Source organism: Geospiza fortis, unplaced genomic scaffold (genome assembly GCF_000277835.1).
Source record: "Geospiza fortis unplaced genomic scaffold, GeoFor_1.0 scaffold75, whole genome shotgun sequence".
In the NCBI taxonomy this organism is placed as follows: Eukaryota; Metazoa; Chordata; class Aves; order Passeriformes; family Thraupidae; genus Geospiza; species Geospiza fortis.
In genome coordinates, this window is record NW_005054360.1 from 995,940 (window position 1) to 1,016,567 (window position 20,628).

At 37.9% G+C, this 20,628-nt stretch overlaps 1 protein-coding gene across 1 annotated transcript in view; it reads left to right on the forward strand.

The window, feature by feature from the left end:
• Positions 1-20,628, forward strand: part of MYO3A (myosin IIIA) — a 116,322-nt gene that overhangs the window by 37,172 nt on the left and 58,522 nt on the right. Inside the window, exons 6-9 of the mRNA XM_031059326.1 lie at positions 11,212-11,288; positions 12,555-12,700; positions 14,414-14,479; positions 14,874-15,029. Coding sequence (XP_030915186.1) covers positions 11,212-11,288; positions 12,555-12,700; positions 14,414-14,479; positions 14,874-15,029 — 445 coding nt within the window. The remainder of the gene's footprint in view (positions 1-11,211; positions 11,289-12,554; positions 12,701-14,413; positions 14,480-14,873; positions 15,030-20,628) is intronic.

Consider the following 20,628-nt stretch of genomic DNA (forward strand, 5'->3'; position numbering starts at 1 on the left):
CAGTTTGCCTTTCTAGAGGTACTGACAGTCTGAGATAGATTTTGAAAGAATACCACAGCCCCACAGCCATGCCTCACTCAGACTGCTTTGAAGAGTGAGATTTTTGCTTTCTCTTAAATTCTGATGCAATATTGTTTAATCACCCAGTAACATTCTTGTATCTAAGAAACACCCCATCCCAATATAGATTAATGATTAAATCAAGTCAAATACCTAAAGGAAGCCTAGAAGAAAGTTGGAGAGAAACTATTTACAAGAGCATGTAGGGACATGAGGATGGGGAATGGCTTCAAACTGAAAAAGAGTAACTTTAGATTAGATATTAGAAAAAAAAAATCTTTTCAGTGATGGTGGTGAGGCGCTAGAACAGTTTTTTGCCCAGAGAAGTTGTGGATGCTCTATCCCTGGAAGTGTTCAGGGCCAGGTTGGATGGTCTGGATGGGCCTCTGAGAAACCTGGTCTAGTGAACAATGTCCCTGCCATGGCAGATGAGTTTGAACTAGATGATCTTTAAGGTCCCTTGCAACCCAGGCCATTCTGTAACATCCCACAACAATGCTTCTGAAGCTCAATTGCTTATCTGGGAACTGTCAGATAAAGTTTGACTTTAAATTGTCCAAGCCACAGAAATTTTGAAATACTATTACCAGGGATGCATCCTCTGACCTTGCATCCATCCAGTATGATAATTTAGATCAGCAGAGAGAAACAAAAATATTTTTATTTTTTACAGAAAATGAGTACCAGCCAAGGGGATCTACTGTGAGAATGTCCACTGATCACAGATTCAGTCTATAAAGTCATTAAAATTCTAAATACATTAATAGTCCATATTTTCTTTGTAAGACAAGGCTGACTGAAGGCAGTTTCACTACCTGAACATTTGTGGGAATTAGCTCCTAAGCTGTTCTGATAGAAAAGCTTTGAGGTAGGATGTTCTGCCTCAGAATTGCAGTAATTAGGCTTCAAGCATATTCAAGGAATACCCTCTACCACGTTATATAGTTGCATTATATTCAAGTGTAGCTGCTATGCTTTCAGTTTAAGATAGAGATTTGATAGAAACATATACATTTACATTAAATTTGTTGTAGCACTTTAAAGAATGACTGCTATGTAATCTGTTGTATAGAAAGAACGGGAGGCAAGTAAGGTGTAAATTAAATTCTTTTTTTGATAAATATTCCTAATTATATTCAGTTTCTTATTACTGTTCTGTGGAGAAAGTCTTTTACATCTGTTTCAGAACTTTGGTGACACAGAGTGGATTGATGTTAAAAAGACAGATTTCAAATGAAATTTTAGCCTCTAAAGGTACAGGAAATTAATGTAATGAAATTTAAAGAAATTAATTTAATGCCAGATACCTTTTGAAAGTCAAGTGACAAATTTATATGCAGACTTTTCTGCCTAAATATCTAAGTGTCTGATCTTTTTTCATCAGTTAAAAAAGCTGGCCTGGAGTCACTTGAGCACATAGCACACCTCATCTGTAGTAAAAATTCGTACATTCATCTGCATCTTATAATGTGCAACCAATTTCATGGGATACTAAGGGTGTAACATCTGCTTCTGCTGACAAATACTTGCTTCTTTGGATAGTCCCTCCCAATTCAGTTTCTGTTCTTGAAATCAGGATACTGCACAGGGCCTTTCATGCATTAATGTCAATCTAAGCCACAGCTCTATAAGATGTGGATTCAAAATGGGAGAAGAGATATTTAGCTTTATTATTATTATTATTATTATTATTGGTGTTATTACTTTAACTTTGGTCTGAAAAAGTCTGGGTGACATTTCATTTGAAATTATTTGAAATTCTTTCTGAAATCCCCTGCCATTTCAGTGCTTTTGGGAGCTCAAAAGCCAGGGATTTTCATGATTTTTTATTTCATTATTTTTTGTCTAGTTTATCAGCAAACTAGACAAGTTGCTGATGTCCGAGAAGCCGTGGAAGAAAGACTCATTTTTCTACTAAAAGCTATGTGAAACACCTATGGTCACGTGGCAAAGTGATTCTTTTAGCTAAAAAGAGGAGCCTGTAAGGCTGATGGAAAATTTCTCTTTAGCTATATTTTTGAGGGTTGACCTTTAGGCTGATAGCCTTTATCAAGAGACAGGTAGCTCATACTTCTTCAGGACTACTGAAATATGCTCTCCCAGACTAGAAATATCTCAGGATGAGCAGCTGTTGCCTTGGAAGTGTCCAGAAAAAAAATATAAATTATACTTCCCCACTTAAGAAATGCGTATTTTTCCAGCAGCACTGTTTCTTTCTGAAGGCCATGCCTGTCTGTGCATCAAACATACTTTTACACCACATGTAATTAGGCCTTTGCTGTTATTACCAGGAAACGTCACTGGGAAAAAAAGTCAGACATCTAGATTGGTATTAGAAATATTCAAGTACTAAGGAAAATAAAATATGGGTAGACTCATTAAGTCTTTGGAATTCGAGCCTACTTCTAGCCACAAGAGATCCCATGATTCCTCATAATTTGCCCAGTAGTGTAACTGTGGGGAAGGGGATATTGGAAAGGGTTGGAACTGTCCATTTTCAGTTTCTTCTTAGGTGTTTTGCTAATAGTACCTAAAGCTCTCCATCACTAGAGGCTCTGGATAAGCAATACATAGGAAAGATCTATGCTTTTTAATATGTAAAGGAGGTTCCAGTGGAAAACATGGAAAAAAGGTAATGCAATCTCACTGCTGCTGGCAGATGGTGGAAAAATACAAGCTGTGTTGCTGCAGTTAATAGGATGTCTTCAAGTGTTTCTTTAGCACTGTGGATAAATAGGTTGCATAATTAACACATGTATTGTAATATTAATGGAATATATGGTGAAGCTAGGGTGATTTTCACACTTTAAACACACTTAGTTTGCATTTTTCTGCTTTTGTCATGTTGGATGTAGAAGTTGCTTGTGAATATTGTCTTGGCATTCCAAATGCGGTTTCAGATATCCCACTTTGCATATAGCTAGCACAGTTTTATCATGGACAGTAGCCAGGGTCAGCTAGAGATTTACCCTGAGAACAACTCATTGGGGGAAGAATGAATTGGGGAATGGAATATGTATTGCTCTACTTAGACATACTGATATTGCTTTGTATAATACTTGAACTATTGCTTCTATGTAGTTTGGGTGCTGCAGGTAGACAGAGGTCAGCTTTTGTGTTTGGAATGTAATTGGGTTACTTTTTTGCTATGGAGAGAATGATCATTCTTCCTTTAAAGGTATTTGAAGTATTTCAAAGTTAAGAAAAAAAGAAATCTTTATACTGGCATTCCTAGATGGCCTTATGATTGTTATTATTCAAAATTGCAATTTGTTGAAACTAGCCAATGGCAAGACACTGTTTTGTTAGTGTATTTTTAAATTCATTATATTTTTACTTTAAAATGTATTCATAATTTCATTTGGGCAATACTAAATGCAAGTATTAATTTCATAATTCAATTGAGTCATTAAAATAAATGTATTGGGGTTTTTTTCCTCTAGAAAGAGTTATTCTGCCAACATCCTGTATTGTCTCAGTGGTATAGCACTTTTCCTTACAAATTATGGATTGTTAGTAGTGCTTTACCACTACTAGTGATCAATAACAGTTGATCAACATGAGTTAGAATACGCAGGTGTTTCTGTTAAGTATTGTTCCATGATATTTATGCATATTCTGATACAGAAATACAGGCCAAAATATTTTAAATTCTGTGAATGTGCTAAAAAGGTTGAATTTCTGAAGTGTATCTGAACCTGCTGCTGCTATAATGACAAAGCAAGAGAAGTAAAATCAGTTACCCTGTACAGCATGTTCAAAATAATGGGGACAACCTCCATGGAATAGTGAGTCCATGGTACAACTCCATCTTGATAATTCCGTCTCTTTAATTGTTCAGATCTCCTGGTTTTCTGATTGATGAGGGAGCTTTCTGCTGGTCTGGTGGGGAAAAAAGCATCTGGAATCTCTGGTCAGAGGTTGGGCAGGGAACCCCAGCACTGAGTGCCATCCTTTCACCACGACGCTTCACCAGCTCTTGTGTTGTCTTGCTGTGACACAGTGCTATGGCCATTTCTGACATGACCTAAATGACCACAAATAGCCTTGTTAGAGGCAGTTTGTTGACTGATCACAGCTCAGCCTGGCCAGTGTCTGGGCCATGTGGCATTGCAGAGGCCAAGAAGGCTCACAAGGACTGTGCTCAGATTGCACGTGGCACAGGTCGGGCTGCAATGGAGGGAGTCTAGAGCCACCTTGTGATCAGAGATTAGGTTGAGAAGTCAGTTGTGAGTGATCCAAGTTCAAATGTTGGGGCATTTCAGTTTCTGTCCCCTTTAATATATATCATCATTCCCAGCTTTGCATGTCCTGCTGACACTGAAGAGGAGCTCAGCATGACCTTGAGTAGTGTTCCAAACTTTTGTAGATGACTTATTCTGAAGTAGTCAGAATATCCTAGTGTGTCCTTTTGTGCTTGCCCTGCATTAGTTATAAATGCTTTCTGAATCATTCTGCAAAAATGAAACAATTAATTAATTTAATTTAATTTGAAAGTTCAAAAATAAAATTATTTTCTTTCTGCCCTTAGCTTACTTTAAGCAATGAGTCATAGCAAGACTTGTATTTGTCTTAGTCATTCTAGCATACATCCATAATAAAGCTGTCTGCTTCACTGGTTCAGATCAAAACCAGGCTGTTATTGTGTTGTCATTTCTGCATACCATATAGCATGACATTCATATGTTGCTGCTAAAATGCAGCAGGAGACATGGCAGAAGCCAATAAAAGTAAAAGACTTTAAAGAGAGCTTTCTTCGTGAGCAGCTTGTCAAACTGCTTTGAACCCAATCAAAATAATAATTCCAAATTTTTCAACCCAGGGTTAGCAGGGATAAAATGGATTGCATTGACTTGAGCTGTGGAGCTTTTTCATTGTTGAATGTTTAATTCTTTGTTGAAGGCTTAGTCCTGAAAATTTTTTGGGGGGCCCTGTTTGAATGAAAACCTTTGTGCTGTCCAGTAATAAAAAATAGAAATCATGTGGCCAAATGCTATATCCAGGATAAGCTGTTCACTTGGTCTTTCAAATATTTTCTTCTATTAATTCACATAAGGATGTCATTGGTGGCTTAAGCATTAAAGAAGCTTGATGCTGAAAGCTGGTGTCAGATGCCAGAGACACATGAAGTGAGAAAATAGACCTTTCTGGCCAGCAAAGACTTCCACTTCGTTTTGTCATGGGTCACAAAATAGTCATCTCTTGAGGTTATTAGAAACTGTCTGGTCTCAGCTGTGTATACTAAACCCCATTCATTTTTTACCTGAAGATGGAACCCAGTGACTTAATTTATACTGAAGTATTCCAGTCCCGAGGTATTTTAAATATTCTATTCCAACAGCATAGGTGTTTCCAGGATTCTAATAACAGGAAAACCATGTCATAGAACAATGAGAAAAATCTCCTGAGTTTTGCTAGTTATACAGGGAGAAAAAACATCCTTTTTGGGTGTCAAAGCAGCCGTCAGTTTGAAATGAAAGGTATAAGAAAGGCAACATCTGAGAAGGAGGAATTTCCTCACCATCGTACTGCACCAGATTGTGTATGGCTGTACAAGTCCCTGAGGCTCTAGAGAAGAGTAGTGCTCCTATCCAAGTACATCTGGCCAATTGTGCAACAGGACAACAAATGTTCCTGTGCATCCCTTTCAGGAAACCAGCTGAAGCCCTGAAGCATGAGATTTGATTAGAATCATTGGTGGTGTGATGCACTGAACTGGCAGGAGCATGTGGAGGGAAGTCTGGTCACCTGCTCTACTGGAGGCCCAGTCTGTAAAATGAAAGATCTTGGATTTATTAAAGCAAGAAGTTGTATTAAACCCTTTTGTTTAAAAAAAAGATTATATATCTCAACAAATGTTGTGAAGGCTCTGCCTTTTATTTAGGGCACTGTTTGTCATTTTATTATGTATTTATTTATTTATTTTAGTATGTACCTTTTAATTATTTATCAATCTGATTATGTATCAGATTTAGGATTTTAATTTTTTTCCTTGTGTGTTTAAAAATATTTTTTCTTTGTCTTGAAGCCTCATGGTGAATGTACCATGAAAGCCACTGGACTTCCATTTCATTAACATCCATTTATATTTGTCCCCCTGTATTTGATAGTACAGATTAACTTTTTTATCCCCTTTTACTCCATGTCTCCTGCTTTTGTAGTAAATGCCATGGATTTATCATCTCCCAGGCAGTTTATATATATGGTTTTCCTGGATACTAAGCTTTTGATCTTTCTGGGCCTTTTGGTTATCTTTTGGATATGTCTATTTCAGTTAAAAATGTGTTTTCCTGAGGGTTTGGGAAACACTAGTTTTCAACAGTAAAACACTATGAGCATCAAAATAATACAGAAAGACGGAGAATGTGACAAAGGACAAGGAAAAGGTGGAGGCACTGAATCTCTTCTTTGCCACTTTGTCTTAAGTTGTAATCCCAGATCCCTGAGACCAGTGGGAAAGTCTGGAGCAAGGCAAATGTACCTTCAGTAAAGGGGTATCAGGTTAGAGAGCATTCAAAAGAATTGGATGGACACAAGTCCATGGGGCCTGTTGGGATGCACCCAGGAGTGCTGAGGGAACTGGCTGATGTCATTGCAAGATCACTGCCAATAATCTTCCAAACTCCTTGGAGATTGGAGGAGATTCCTGAAGTAATGAAGACAATTACTTTCATTCCAGTCTTCAAGAAAGGCAAGAAGGAGGATTCAGAGAGCTACAGTCTGGTCAGACCCATATATGATCTCCATCACAGAAGGTGATGGAGCCAATAATCCTGGAAATAATTTCTAAACTATGACAGACAAGAAGGTGATTGTGAGGAGGTTGCATGGATTTATGAAAAGCAAGCCATGCTTCCTCATAACATACCACCTTCCAACATAAAATACTGCTGAAAATTCTAATACTTATGACTCATCATTTCAACTTTGTTTCCTATTTCTTTATTTCCATTTTATAAGTCAGAATCTAATTTTTAGTTATAGACTTAATCTGAGCCCTTATCACTGACCAGAAGTTCTCAAGCATGCTTTCCTCACAACAGCTCACTGTTGAGCTGTATAGTCTCTGTGCTCTTTTAAATTAAAAGTTTACTTTTGGAGTCAGTTTATAATCCATAAGGAATTTTGAATATTGACATTGTTTCAAAAACGTTCTGAAACATCTCTTGTGAAGTCATCAAACCCACCATTTGTGTCCATATGGTCTGTTAGTAACATTTTCAATTAAATGTCTTTATGCTTTCTATTCATGATAAATAATTGAACCTGGGAGAAGCTCTTTGATCTCATTTTACAGTCTTAGTGGGGATGCCACTGTATGTGGTTGCAGGTAGTTACATACCTGCTGTGTTGTAATGTTTGCCATTTGGACTACAAGAATTGCCTTGGTTTAATATTGTTCTTTCCCTGTTGCCTTTTGTCATTTCATAGTATGAAGGAATTGCATGACTGAGGTTTTTCTTAGCATTTTGTATGCATTTCAGCTGACCTGTCTGAAATATTCTGTCTGGATATGTATCATTACACCAATACAACCTGAAATAAGCAAACTAAGAAATCAGTGTCAAGGGTATCAGCAGTTACAGAGGAATTGAGTTATAACTCCACCACTGTTGAGAGGGAAGTAGCTACTTCCCTGTCTGCATCCTGACAGGAATAGTGGCCTCTTCTCAAAGTGAGGCTTAAGGTGCTAAAGGAAAACCTGGGACCGTTAGGACCTGCTGCCTCCAGATATACTAAAAAAGGTGGAATTGAGTGATTTATAAAAGACTGATGTCACACCTTTGGGCAAAGAGATGTGGAAGGAGAGGCCACTTTTTGCATCATACAACACAGAACAAGAATGGCAAAACATACCTGCCAGAGAGCTTAAGGGGAATGCAGTGTGAAACACTGCTGCTGTTATATATCTGTTTCCCTAGGAGATTAAAAAAAGATTGGGAAATAATTCAAAGCATTTTGGCCAGTTTAGATCTGTAGGGTTAACAGTGTGAGCAGTGTTTGGTCCAGACACTAACTTGAGGAATGATGGAGTTACGTGTTGTTAATCTACAGAAGATCACAATGAGAGTGCTTTGGTAGTGAAGAGTACACTGAAGGCACAAATAAAGAAGGAAGAAAGAGCTAAGGGAGTGTAAGCCCTTGGGGATAGGGTGAAGGTCATTATATATGAATGCAGTCTCCCTACTGTGTGTCAAATGTGAGATTAGTACAATTTACTAGGGCTGGCCCTTCCTTCACCAGCATCAGGCACTAAAATGGGCATACTGCTGTCACAGGACATCATCATAAAGGGATGTTGTACAGCCTCCCAGTTTAGATCATAATGTTGTCTGCTCAGATTGGGCACTGTAAGACGAGTCTTTCCTAATAATAGGGAACTAATTTCTGCCCTGTTTTTTCTTTTATTGAGTGCTAAGGTCAGAAGCAGATGGCTTTACTTGCAAGGGTATTTCAATATGCCTTTTTTCACAATGAAAACCTTGAAAAATACTCACAGTGTAAATGTCCTAATTTTCAGTTTTTATTAGTAAAATGGTGCCTGAAAAAATAAGAAGAAATGCAGCTATGTGCACAATATTTTATTTTTGGTGCGCTTTGGTACTATTAATGCACATATTTATAAAGCTCTTAACTTTCATAAGAAAAAATAATTCATATGTAATAAAACATCATTTTACAACAAATTTTAGATTTTCTTAGGATAATATTTGGCTCATTTTGCAACAAAGCAGTAGTAAATGGGGAGGGGAGGAACAAGATGGTTTTGTTTGAAAATATGTAGGTTAAAAAAAGTGGCCAGCTATATGCTTGACTGGTTACTGAAATGCTGGAAGAAATGTTACTAAGTGTGGAATTACATCATCTTTCCTCTATACACAGAAAAAGCCCAAGGAAATATCATTTGTCATAAGACCTACACTGCATAATCTAAAATGCCACTTTAATGCTGAGAGCAAAAGGATTAAAAAAACCAACCAAACAAAAAGCACACAAACCCCTCAAGAGCCTAAAGAAAGTGGTGAACAATTCAAATTAAATCAGTTTTTTATTGAAATGAAACAAGGGTGAGGGGGAAAAAATCTTCAGTTCATTTAATAATTACAGTTTGAAGAGGGAAAAAAACCAACAGTGCATAGACAGAGAAGATTGAACACATTAATGTACCTTTTATATTTTGTTCCTTATCTCTACAGAAAGTTATGATTATTTATAAAATCTGACACTGGAATCATAAAAATATAGTCAGTGTCTTTATTTGCCTGCAGATCTGAATCTCATATCCTTGTCCAAGACTACAAAAAAAGAGCTTTGCACAGGGGACTCCCACAACATGGAGGAAGGGAGAGTAGCCTCAGCTCCCCCTGAAATCAAGGATCTCACATAATAATGTCTGTTGGCATCCCTGCAGTGGTTTCAGAGCTGAGGTGATGTGTGACATGTTTTTCTGGGAGCTCAGAACAGCCACAGACTCTGTGAGCCGGAAGCTGGATCTCAGACAACTCCTTGAGATGGCAAAAACAAAACCCCTGCTTAGCTGAGTAGAAGTAGGATTGATGGACTTTGTGCTAAGACTCACATTGTCCTGCTTTCCATGATGTATAACACTGTGTATTGGACTTTCTGCAGACATAAAGAGAGAAAAAGATGGAACTTTTCAAGGCTGGTTTAGACTAGAGGGAGGCAGCCACAGTGGTTGCATTTATCTCAAAGGAGCAGACAGGGTATTCCTTGCAGTCTTTATTTTCAGATGTTGCATACTTTTCTGTGAGAGCCAAATGCAGATATTTAGTGAATCAGAGCTGAACATGTAGCTTTAGAGTGAAAAAACAGATCAAGGTCTCTTTACCTATACTGAAAAAACCCCAAAACAATCAAACCTTGCCCAGACAGAGGTTAATATTCCCATTGGATAGTTAATGTGAATTGCTCTTGTTATGAACTGTCTGCAGGCTTTTCAGGAGGAGAAGGTCAAGCATTTTCAAACCAGACAGTACAGAGTTGAAACTGGACAGTGGTGCTCACTGGAGCTTCATGTGTTTCAGAACAATGAAATGGAAATCATAGAGTGAAACTGAGTCCTTTTACATTTTAAAGAAAAGGCAGATGTATGCATGAAGGCAAAATAAGTGAGCTCCAGTGTCAGTCAGACTGAGGCTGGAGCATGTGTATGTAGAGCACAGGACCTTTCTGGCCATCCATGGCATCAGCTCTTCAGAATGTGCCTCTGGTGGACCTCACTGCTGGCTATTACTCAAATCCATTATAGTTTAGGACTTGCTAGCTGAAGGGCTGTTTTTCTCCATGTGTGGACTTCACCATTATTTGTGACTCATAAATCCATAATAGTTTGGGGCATGCTGGCTGAGGGGCTGTTTTTTCCATGTTGTACTGTCCCCTTTGCATGCACTATTTCCAACCCTTGTTTTTCAAGGAAGGAGGTTGGTGGCAGACTGCTCAGAATTGTGCTGTAGCCCACATGAATTTCTAATATTTCAGTGTCTTTTAGCTCAAAACTGCAAGGAATCATTGAACTTCAGAGTTCACTTTCCAACCCTTGGCCTGAAATAGTTAATTCCCTAAACTACAGCTCATATTGCAAAGCTGATTTACAGGATTGTTGCTTTGAGAATGTGCTTTGAGCATGGAGAGACTTCTGCTTTTGTAAGAATTTTTGAGGTTTCACTGTTTTGTTGTTTCTTTTTTATGGCAGAGCAGTTAAGAGATGAGAATAGGTATATTTTATAGCGTTAGCATGAAATACATATATATAATGAAATGGAGGGTTAGTGTCAGTAGTGAGCATTAGAAGGCATGGAAGGTACAGTACTTTTCCACCTTCCCTAAGGTGTTTTACTGCTTTCTTGAAACAGGATGTAGAAAACCTTTAATTGACTGGTCGAAAAATATGGAGTTAGATTACTAATCAAATGCTCATTTGGGACCAAGTCCTGGTCCTGCTGAATCCACTGGAAAAAAGGATGCAGAGAACCCTTCAGGACTGGGCCTGTCTTTCCAGAGAACTGGAAAGATGTATCTGAGATTCACCTGCATAGGAAGTTGTAGCATGACAAGAGAAGGATGTCACCCTTCAGAAGGGCTGTCTTGGATGGAAACTGCTCTGCTGATGGCTTCCCCTCGTTGTTCCAGGTGTGTCTGCCCAGCTGACCAGCACTCGTCTCCGTCGGAACACATCCGTGGGCACCCCGTTCTGGATGGCTCCAGAGGTCAGGTTTCAGAACATTTTGTCACTGGTACTCGAGCTGCTGTATTCTGCATTTCTGCTCTTTGTCTCTCTTCCTGGTCCTTTCACCAAACGAAACAGATATGTCCTTTTAAAAAGTGCTTTAAATCTTTCTGTCTTACATGTTTGCAAGAATTAAGTTAAAATTAGGTTTGTTTTTGAAATGACAAGATTAGAGACAGGGAGCAAGACTCTGAAATACTTAGTCAAATGTTGAAGAATATAGAGTGCTACTATTGGTACTTTTCAGCCTTTCAAGCTCTGAAACTATAGATATCTCCCCATGGATGGAAGGAGCCCAGGGTGGTACTGAGAGAAATTATAGGTTCTATATTTTGACTTCTGCCCCTGTAAAGTTTTTGATACTGTATATCCATGCTTGCTTCAGCAAGAAATGGAAAAGGTTACTATGAATTAAGAAGATGCATTGTGATTCTGTGGAGGTTTTTCCTGACTGAAATTGAAGCATAGACAGATATATTTTAAACTGAGTCAGGAAAAATATTTCCTTATAAATAAGCTTATCTACTTAGAGTATTTGTGTGCACACAAACACATGCGAGTACATCTGTTTATAGCCTGTGAAACTAGTCTGTTTATACATATTTATTTATGTCAACACACTCTGTTCATACACATGGGTCTAGCCATAAAACTAATGGTATACGTGTTGGTCTAGATCTGCAGCTAATGGGATGAAAAATTCTAGATTCATCCAGCATTATGGATAAGCTGAAATGTATTTGAAGGTAAATACTTTGCTGTGATCTAATGAACTTTGTCCAGATCCACTTGATCTGGAAATTGGCTGATTTGGTTGAATAAGGACGCAGTAAGAGATAGTAAATCCAGCTTCTCTTTCCTGATTGTTTCAATTCATAGAGAGAGCAGTATACTTAGAATAATTACTTAGCAAGAATAGTCCATATAAAGAATTGTAGGGTTGCTGAGTTTCCTTCTACTTCCTTTGTTATGGGATGCAATTTGTTCAGCTGAAAAAGCCATGGATTTGTGCCCTTTCTCCAAATCAGAGAACATCTGGCTGGAGAATGTGGTGTTCATGAACACCTGCTTTCTCTAGTTTAAACACTGGGGGGGAGGGGAGGGGTTGGCAATTGGATGGATGCTTTAGCTTTCTAAATGTGTGCATATCTGTTTATTTCACTGACTAATCTATAAGAGATTTCTCCAGCTGTGGGTATGCTCTTAAATGGGGACATTTAAGCATCCCAGTCTTTTACTCCAACAGGTGATTGCCTGTGAGCAGCAGCTAGATAGCTCCTATGATGCTAGATGTGATGCATGGTCACTGGGTATTACTGCAATAGAGTTGGGAGATGGAGATCCACCCCTTGCTGATTTGCACCCCATGAGGGCGCTCTTCAAAATACCAAGGTAATAGCTGATGTCTTTGTTTGTTGATAGGTTAGACTGAATATTTTCCTTAAAGTTTGCTTTCCAAAAGTTTTTGCTTCCCAAAAGTTTGCTTTCTTCAAACTTAGACAACGTAAGTTTGTGGACTTGCTTTATATTATTTATACTAGGAGGTAGGTTTAAGATACTTTGCCCAGTTGTATTTTCTGCAGGGTCTGCTTTAACCATGTGGGCACATTAAGAAGTTTAGAGATTATTTTTAGCTACATTTGAGAAAAAGTTATAGGGCTTCCTCCTGAGTGAGCTGCTGCCACATGAACACAGGACTTGCTTGAGTCTCATATATTCTGTTACAAAGAATGATGTATGATAGAAATACAGAGTCTGAATATGCCACTGTGGTGAACAGGTCCCATATTTGTCTTCAGGAGTTATCTTCTATCCTTTGAAGTAGAAGTTGTTTCCCCACTCATATGTGTTTAGGCTTCAGCTTTTCATTAGCTTGTGATGCTTCTGGCGGGTCCAGTGTTGCCGTCCTTGCCCAGTGCAAATAGCAACTTATTTTGTGTTTTTTGCTTTGAAGCTGAAAATATAAGTAGGCAAAGTGCCACTTACGGCATTTCAAAGAACATCAATCTCCAAGTCTGTAGGTAATGATCATACAGTAGTAGTTTGTGGATTTCATCCTAAGAACTGGAGCAGTACCACAACAACTGAGTCCCACATAACATATGTAAGTGCTTGGAGTCCTTTTCAGCCAAGACACCCAAATTAGTTTAAGTTACCTTTAGATTTAAGAAATCTTGGCTGATCTGGCACTGAAGCAGAGTATGAATGGTCTTCCTACCTTTGCTTGCTATGGAAAAAGCAGTTGCAAACTATTGTGGTCAGTCACTGCAGCTAGGACTTCAAAAAAGCTTCTGGCTTATACTCTTACAAGTACTGGGTATCTTTCTGCTCCAGAGCAAATATAAGATCAATACCCTTTCATTCTGATTAGTAAAACCTGAGAGCAATAGAGTAAACATTAAGCAGCACTTGAAGAAAAGCAGATTTGGTTGATTGAAAAGAGAAAGCAAGTCACCTTGTCTATTGGCTGGTCATTCCTTTTGTCTTCACAACCATACTCAGTGAAAATGGCATCTCTGAATGGAAGAAGACTGTCAAGACTGTTTCAACTAAAATAACACCTAGAATAAACAGCTCTAACAATAGAAATGAAAGCACTATATCCATTTACAATAGATCTCTATTTAAACCTTCACTTCTGATTATCTTCTCATGAATGAGGAATAGTTAATAAAGAACCAATTCCTTTGGACAGTTTGTTTGGCAAGTTGATGAATTCAGTCCTTCTGAGAAAACTTAAAATAGAATTGCTTTTTAAAATTTCTCCTAAGAAAGTATATTGTTTCAGGCTTCAAAAAAGGAACTTGTCGTTACAAGTGAGTAGTGATTAATGGGTTGTTAAATTTCTTTTTATTGATTTGATTGAAAAAATCACAGGGATTCTTAGCTACACTTGGTAGATTATCTCGATGCTATTTCTCCTTATTAGTTATGTAAAGCAGGAGAACCAATGAGGCATTGCATCATCTACCCATGCTCCTTTTACCAGTGGAAATCAATATCTTTTTTCGGTGGCCTTCTAAAACTCATTACTCAGCCTGCCTTCACACATTGTTTTTGTCAAGTGAGTAGCTTATTAACTTATCACCACACTGACCTTTGCAGGAATCCTCCTCCAACGCTACAGCAGCCTGAACTGTGGTCACCTGAATTCAATGACTTCATTAACAAGTGAGTAACAACTGAGACCACTCTGGCTGAATATGGAACATGTGTAAACGTCATGTGTAAAATATCTTTTGTGGAAATCTATTGCAACTAATACTCTCCCTTAAAAGGCTAGTTAGTAAATCCGTTTGACTTCCAAGTGAAGCTCTGTATTTATACATGAAATAGCATTTCAATACCCTTTACATTTTTTAAGTTAAAGAACATTTATTTTCAAAATGCAATAATTTAACTTTTGGGACTCATCAATTCTGTGAAGTCGTATCAGTTTTCAGTGCAGAGCTGTTTTGATTAAGACAGATATATTTATTATGGCGTCATGAATGAATTCCAGACAAGCATTTCAAAACTTAACTGCGAACCCTCAATGATCATATGTTTTTTTCTGCCAGCACAGGTGCTTGACTAAAGATTATGAGAAGCGTCCAACAGTATCTACTCTTTTGCAGCATGATTTTATTAAGCAAATTGAAGGAAAAGAAAACGTGCTACAAAGGCAACTCATGGAATTTATTGATGTTCATCAACAAATGGGAGTCACTGAAAAGGCAAGGTAAAAGTAACTAAAGAGTGGACCAGTTGGGTCAGCTTTAATACTTCCACTGTTTCAGAATGACTAGCACTCAGAGAAAGATTCAATCCTTATAACTTTAGGTGGCAAAAAAATGGAAAGTTTAATATTTGGGGTCCCCTGTACTGCCAATGGAAAGAGAGAGGCATCATGATTCACATGTGGGATGAAACAATCTTTAGAAGTGCCTCCCCTTTCTTCTGTGACTCTAGATATAGTCTTAGACCCCAGCTTTTAGAAGGCTAAGTTTAGGTTTGGAATTTTTGTACATTTGCATGGTCAGCTAATGTTTAGGTGGAGCAAGTATGCTAAAACCAGCTAGTCAGGTTCCTGCAGGAATTGGATGTTTCTGACTGAAATAAGTGATGGTCCTAACAGACTGTGTTTTGCAAACTTCAAATCTTATACCTTCTTGAATGGAAACTTTCTTTCTTCCACTAGCATCTAAGTAATATCAATTCTGAACAAATCACTTAACACCTTTTTGAAAATACTTTTATTGGAAATACTTAAAAATGTCTTGGTTCAGTTTTACAATTTTAAAAACTCCATACAGTACACATAAGTATCAGATGTAAAATGTTGTAGAATAGTATTGGAGCACTACTGGTAAGCCTGCTCCCGCTTCAAGGAAAAGCACCATGCTTTTACTTTTTTTCTGATGGAACATGAAATTTAAAAGACATTTTGGCATTATCATTTTTGTGGAAAAAGCTTGTTAAAATCTGCCACATTTCCTTTGACACATTTAGAGTAACAATATATACATCAGTCTTCAGTTCTAGTTCTGGAGAATTTTCTATTTACTCTATGCTTTGAAGATAATAGTAAAAATATATTTCTAAATAATTATGATATTGAAGTTCTTTCAACTTTAGCTGGATATTGGCAGAGTAGTGCTTTCTCTTTTCTGACATTGCAATATATAACTATGCATTTGGCTTACATTTAAGCTTCAGACTGGATTTATATGCTCTATATATTGCAGACTTGACATTTGCTTAATCCAGAAAGATTCTTGAATTCAAATAAGCTTATCGGATGTCAGTGCTGAGCACTAAACCAGCAACATAATCCAGACTTTAAATAGCATTTATTTAAAAAACACAGGGAAAGGATATGTGGTAAAATAAGTCCAAACCACTAGGTTATATTAGTTAAAATCTTGTTAACTCTTGTGATATTAGTCCTTTTAAAGCCTAAATAATTTTGGAAAAAATCAAGCTTCCAGTCAATTAGATATTGTGGCTTTTTTTACCCATTTTAGAGAACTCACTTTTGTTTTAATATTCTTTTTTTTTCTAAATCCTTTATTTTTTTCATGCAAATTCTGCATAAAGCAAACTACATGAACTTTTTTTTTCTGTATAATACAAACATAAAGAAAGTGGCCCAATTTACATGTGTACAAAGCACTCAAGTGGTACAAGAACAGGATGATCTAGTGGTATTTTCTCTGTTCTCTTTCAACTGTGTTTTATAAGCTGATGGCTCTTCATGAGAGCTAGAATTTAAGGGAATATATTACCATGTAATGAAGATACCTATCCTTTTATAGTTGATCAAGTGTAACTTTTATGTCAAATTTCCAAAAGGAAAACAGAATTTTCTCTTTCAAAATAATAATAAAATTTTTAAAATTTACATAATTTCTTATCTGAATCTGTGCAAAAAATGTACTTATTTAATTCAGAGTGTAATTTAAATGGCAGGTTTAAACTGAGCATAGCCCATATTTCAGTTTAGCTGTTTAAAATACTAACAACTAGTATTTCTAACCTAAATTATTTTGTGATTGTGCAATTTTGTGAAACACACTGTTAGATTGACTACAGAACAGCATTTGTATTTTTTTCTGCTGTGAATGTTAAGAGGTTATGCAAAGATTTTTAAATTCAGTAGTCATGCTTTTTAAAAAGTCTTTTATTACTAATACTATGTATCTTCTGACCTTTAATCTGCACAAAGCAAATGGTGTTAAAAGCAATGTCTGTACAGAAGTACCATGTAAATCTGATTTGAAATCAAGACATAAGCGTTATAGTGACAAGTCCCCTGGCAGAGCTGCTCTTTTCTTGTTTATGCTATTCTGGTACTGTTTTTACAGTGATGTGTTAGGGTGTTACTGTGAAATTTCTGACCTTTCAGCAGTGGCTGGCAACTTTCCTTGTAAAACTTCTTCCTGATCTCAAGCTCACACTCTCTCAGTCCCTAATTTGAAGGCATAACTCTCCTCCTTCTTGACAATGGGAGCGACAGTGGGAGGCAGGTAGTTTAACGGGTTAAAGATCTTTTCCTTCTACTGAGGGAAGAAATCCTGCTACCTATGTTGTGTTGTATAAATGGGCATTGGAATATAATGTCAATAAACTTGGTAATGTTGAGTTAAAGCTGAAAATTAGGAATCTGGTTATTTTCTTTGTATGTATTTACTCTCATCAAATTTAATTCATTAATTGCAGTTTTGTATTTCAAAGGAAAAAAAAATTAATAGCTGAAGTCCAGCCACTAGGTTTTATTGTGTGTACTATTTCTGTTTTCACTTAAAATCAAGAAACCTTCTTAGCCCATTGGGCTGAGGTATAATTTGGTTCTGACTGCTTCCTGCAGCAGTAGTCTGTTGATGTGCTTGTGATCTTATCTTGCTGTTTGCTGAATGTGCAGTTGATACAGCCCAAAAAGAAAAGCTCATTACATTATGTCACATTCTCATGGGTTTTTTGCAGAGGGCCTTACCCTCAGGTCCTGTCCTTGTGCACTGTGTGTGCCCAGGAAGGATGGGAAATCTCTAGGCACAGAGTGGAGCCACCCTGAAGTCTCTGCCATTGGCACCATTGTTCCTGAGGTATTTTCTGACACGGAGGAGTCACTGAGTCATGAGGGCCTTTAGAACCTTCCCAGTGTCGTTATTCTAGTGAAGAGCAACCAAGGTTTAGGTCCTGCATTGTACTCCATCCTCTCAAGAGATGGAAACAAGAGAAACAGCAAGACAAAGAGAGCCCACCAACCACCTGACTAACCAGAGAAATCTCAATTAACACTGATAAAACTTTAGATTGCAGTGTGCCACAGCCTGGCTCCAGGTTTCATCGAAGTGATAGAAGGTAAAAGTGGTTTTTCAGTAGCCTTTGAGCAGTGTTCTAGCACTAGAATATCTTGTGCTACTCAAGACTCAAAAAAGCATGAATACTAGCAGTGAGCTTCATTGAAAATTCCACTTTGTTACTTTGAGCAAATGCAGTACATTTTTTTTCTAAAATAATCATATTTTTATGCTAAAAATATCTATTTGCAACTTAACCTTTCCTAGGTCAGAACTCAGGCTGAAATTACAATGGGAATAGCAGGAGAAAATATCCCTTAATTCATTAACATTTTCCCATAGCATCCTGACTAAAGTATCTTTAAAATCTGCTGCTGGGAATGATATATGAGCTATATATCAAGTATGCTGTATGAGATATGCTATATGGACTAAATTCACATTAGAGAAGAGGCAAAGCAGGCAGAGTTGCACACTAAGTGCAATTAATTTTGATGGGTTTTTTTGTGAGGAGAGTCACTTTCAGGACAGGGTCCCTGAGCTTGACAAAGGCTTTCAGTATAGCTGTTAAAATTTATAATTAGTGATGAAAATAGTTATTAAAAATGAGTACTGCAGCATATACCTCAAAACAGTTCTAAAAATACACTTCTTGCTAGGCCAAAAGAGGGAAAAATCCCTGCATTGTAAAGAATTTTACTCTGCAACAGAAATAGCTGTCTTTCAAACAACCTTCAGAACTGTCGCATCCACACCTGACAGTCAGGCTTGTAAGACTTTTATCTCGAATTGTTCGGCTGTCTTCTTCTTGACTGCTTTTACAATAATCTCTGTAGAAATATGCAATAATTAGTACATTGTGTATTTCCTGGGAACTGTGAGTCATTCCAGAAATGAGCTGTACATATGAGGGGTATTCAGTGCACCTAGATTTCAGCAAATTACTCTGGTCCCCAGATTAAGAGTTATCTTTATATACTCTCTGAGTAATTACGGGAAAGAGACCTATTCTACTGCAAAACAATGCAAAGTTTTGGGTGAGCTGCATTATTCTTAGGAGTTTGTCCTCCTGTATTGGCCATATAGGATTGGCACTGAAATCAGTAACAGAGTCCTAAACAGTTGCTCTATTTAACTATTTGGAAAGGCCAGGGAGATAATTTCACAGAAGTTCATGTACAACATGCACAAAGGTGGTTGTAAATTTATTGACCCCTATTAAAAGCAGGGAGTACCATAAAGTTTCCCTTCGTGACTTTTCCTGATTGCACAGACTTGTGTCACCCATTTTCTGGATGTTCACTCTGTCCCGGTCTCTCTGACTCATCCTGCCAGTGGAAAGCAGCTGACAGCAGCTGACAGCTCTGCAGGGCAGGCTGTAGGAGAGGATGGGAGATCCCCATGCTGGCTTGACAAAGACTATATGAAGAGCAGTACAAGATAGGACACACAGAGTCCAATGCTGTCTTGGCCAAGGTCTCCAGATGACATCTGGATGGGAGTAGTGGCTGAAATGGAGGGGCTTAGAATTGGGATTCAATCTTTGATCCCTTCAGGCCAGTTCTGAAGAAAGGAGGAAGATGTTCCTCCTGCATTCGGAACTCCTCAGGAGAAGTACTCTGCAAGTGGGTCTTTACTGTTATGCCAGTCCACTTGCTCAGCAACTCACTTCTCCTGAAGGTGGGACACCAGCAGGCATTTCATGCCCATGGAGCTTCCCCTTTATCGTCTCGATATGGCTCTGAGTGCATGGGCCTGACTCATAGGGAGCCTGGGCCTGACTCATGAGGAGCTAATCCCAAAGAGTCCTTTTAGAGATATCCTATTTGCTCAGTTAAGAACACATACTTCCCCCAGAAATTTGTCAGCGATACAGCTATTTCTTGAGGCTTTTGTGAAGGAATAATAATCTGCTTTGTTTACGGGTCATAGAAAAGTAGCAGAAATTTTGTCAAACAGATTGTGCAGAGCTGGGCACAGGCCACCTCTGAATCAAAAGTCCCATAGCTCTGCAGGGCAACAGTGTGCTCTCAGAAACCTTGCATAATCTGCACAGCTCTCTGAGACTGCAGCCTGTAGTCTCAGTGCTGTCAATCATTTAAATACAGAGGGGAACACAGGTTTGTCTGCAAAGCATTGTGCAAATGCAGCTGCAGGCTTATCACTGAAGTCTTACACTTTCTAAAGTCAGGTACAGATTTTTAATAGATAGCGGGCTGTAGTTTTATTTAGGCAGATTTCACAAAATATATCTGTGAAGAAAAAAATTGGATTTTAAGTGTGAATTAATACTGCTTTGTTCAACCTCCAGAGCAATAGAATCACCAGCAATGACAGATCCTGTAGAGGTTTCTCTGTGTTGCGTCTGTCATTTTACTGCTGTTTGTAACTGCTGGGAGGTGTACAGCTGTTTCCACCTTCACTTTACAAAAACTTCATTATTTTTAGCTTCTTCTGTACACTCAGACTAAGGCCAGCCCTTTTACTGTCACTTCTTAGTCTGTAGATGATTCTCCAACCAGTTTAGGCAGAGAGTTC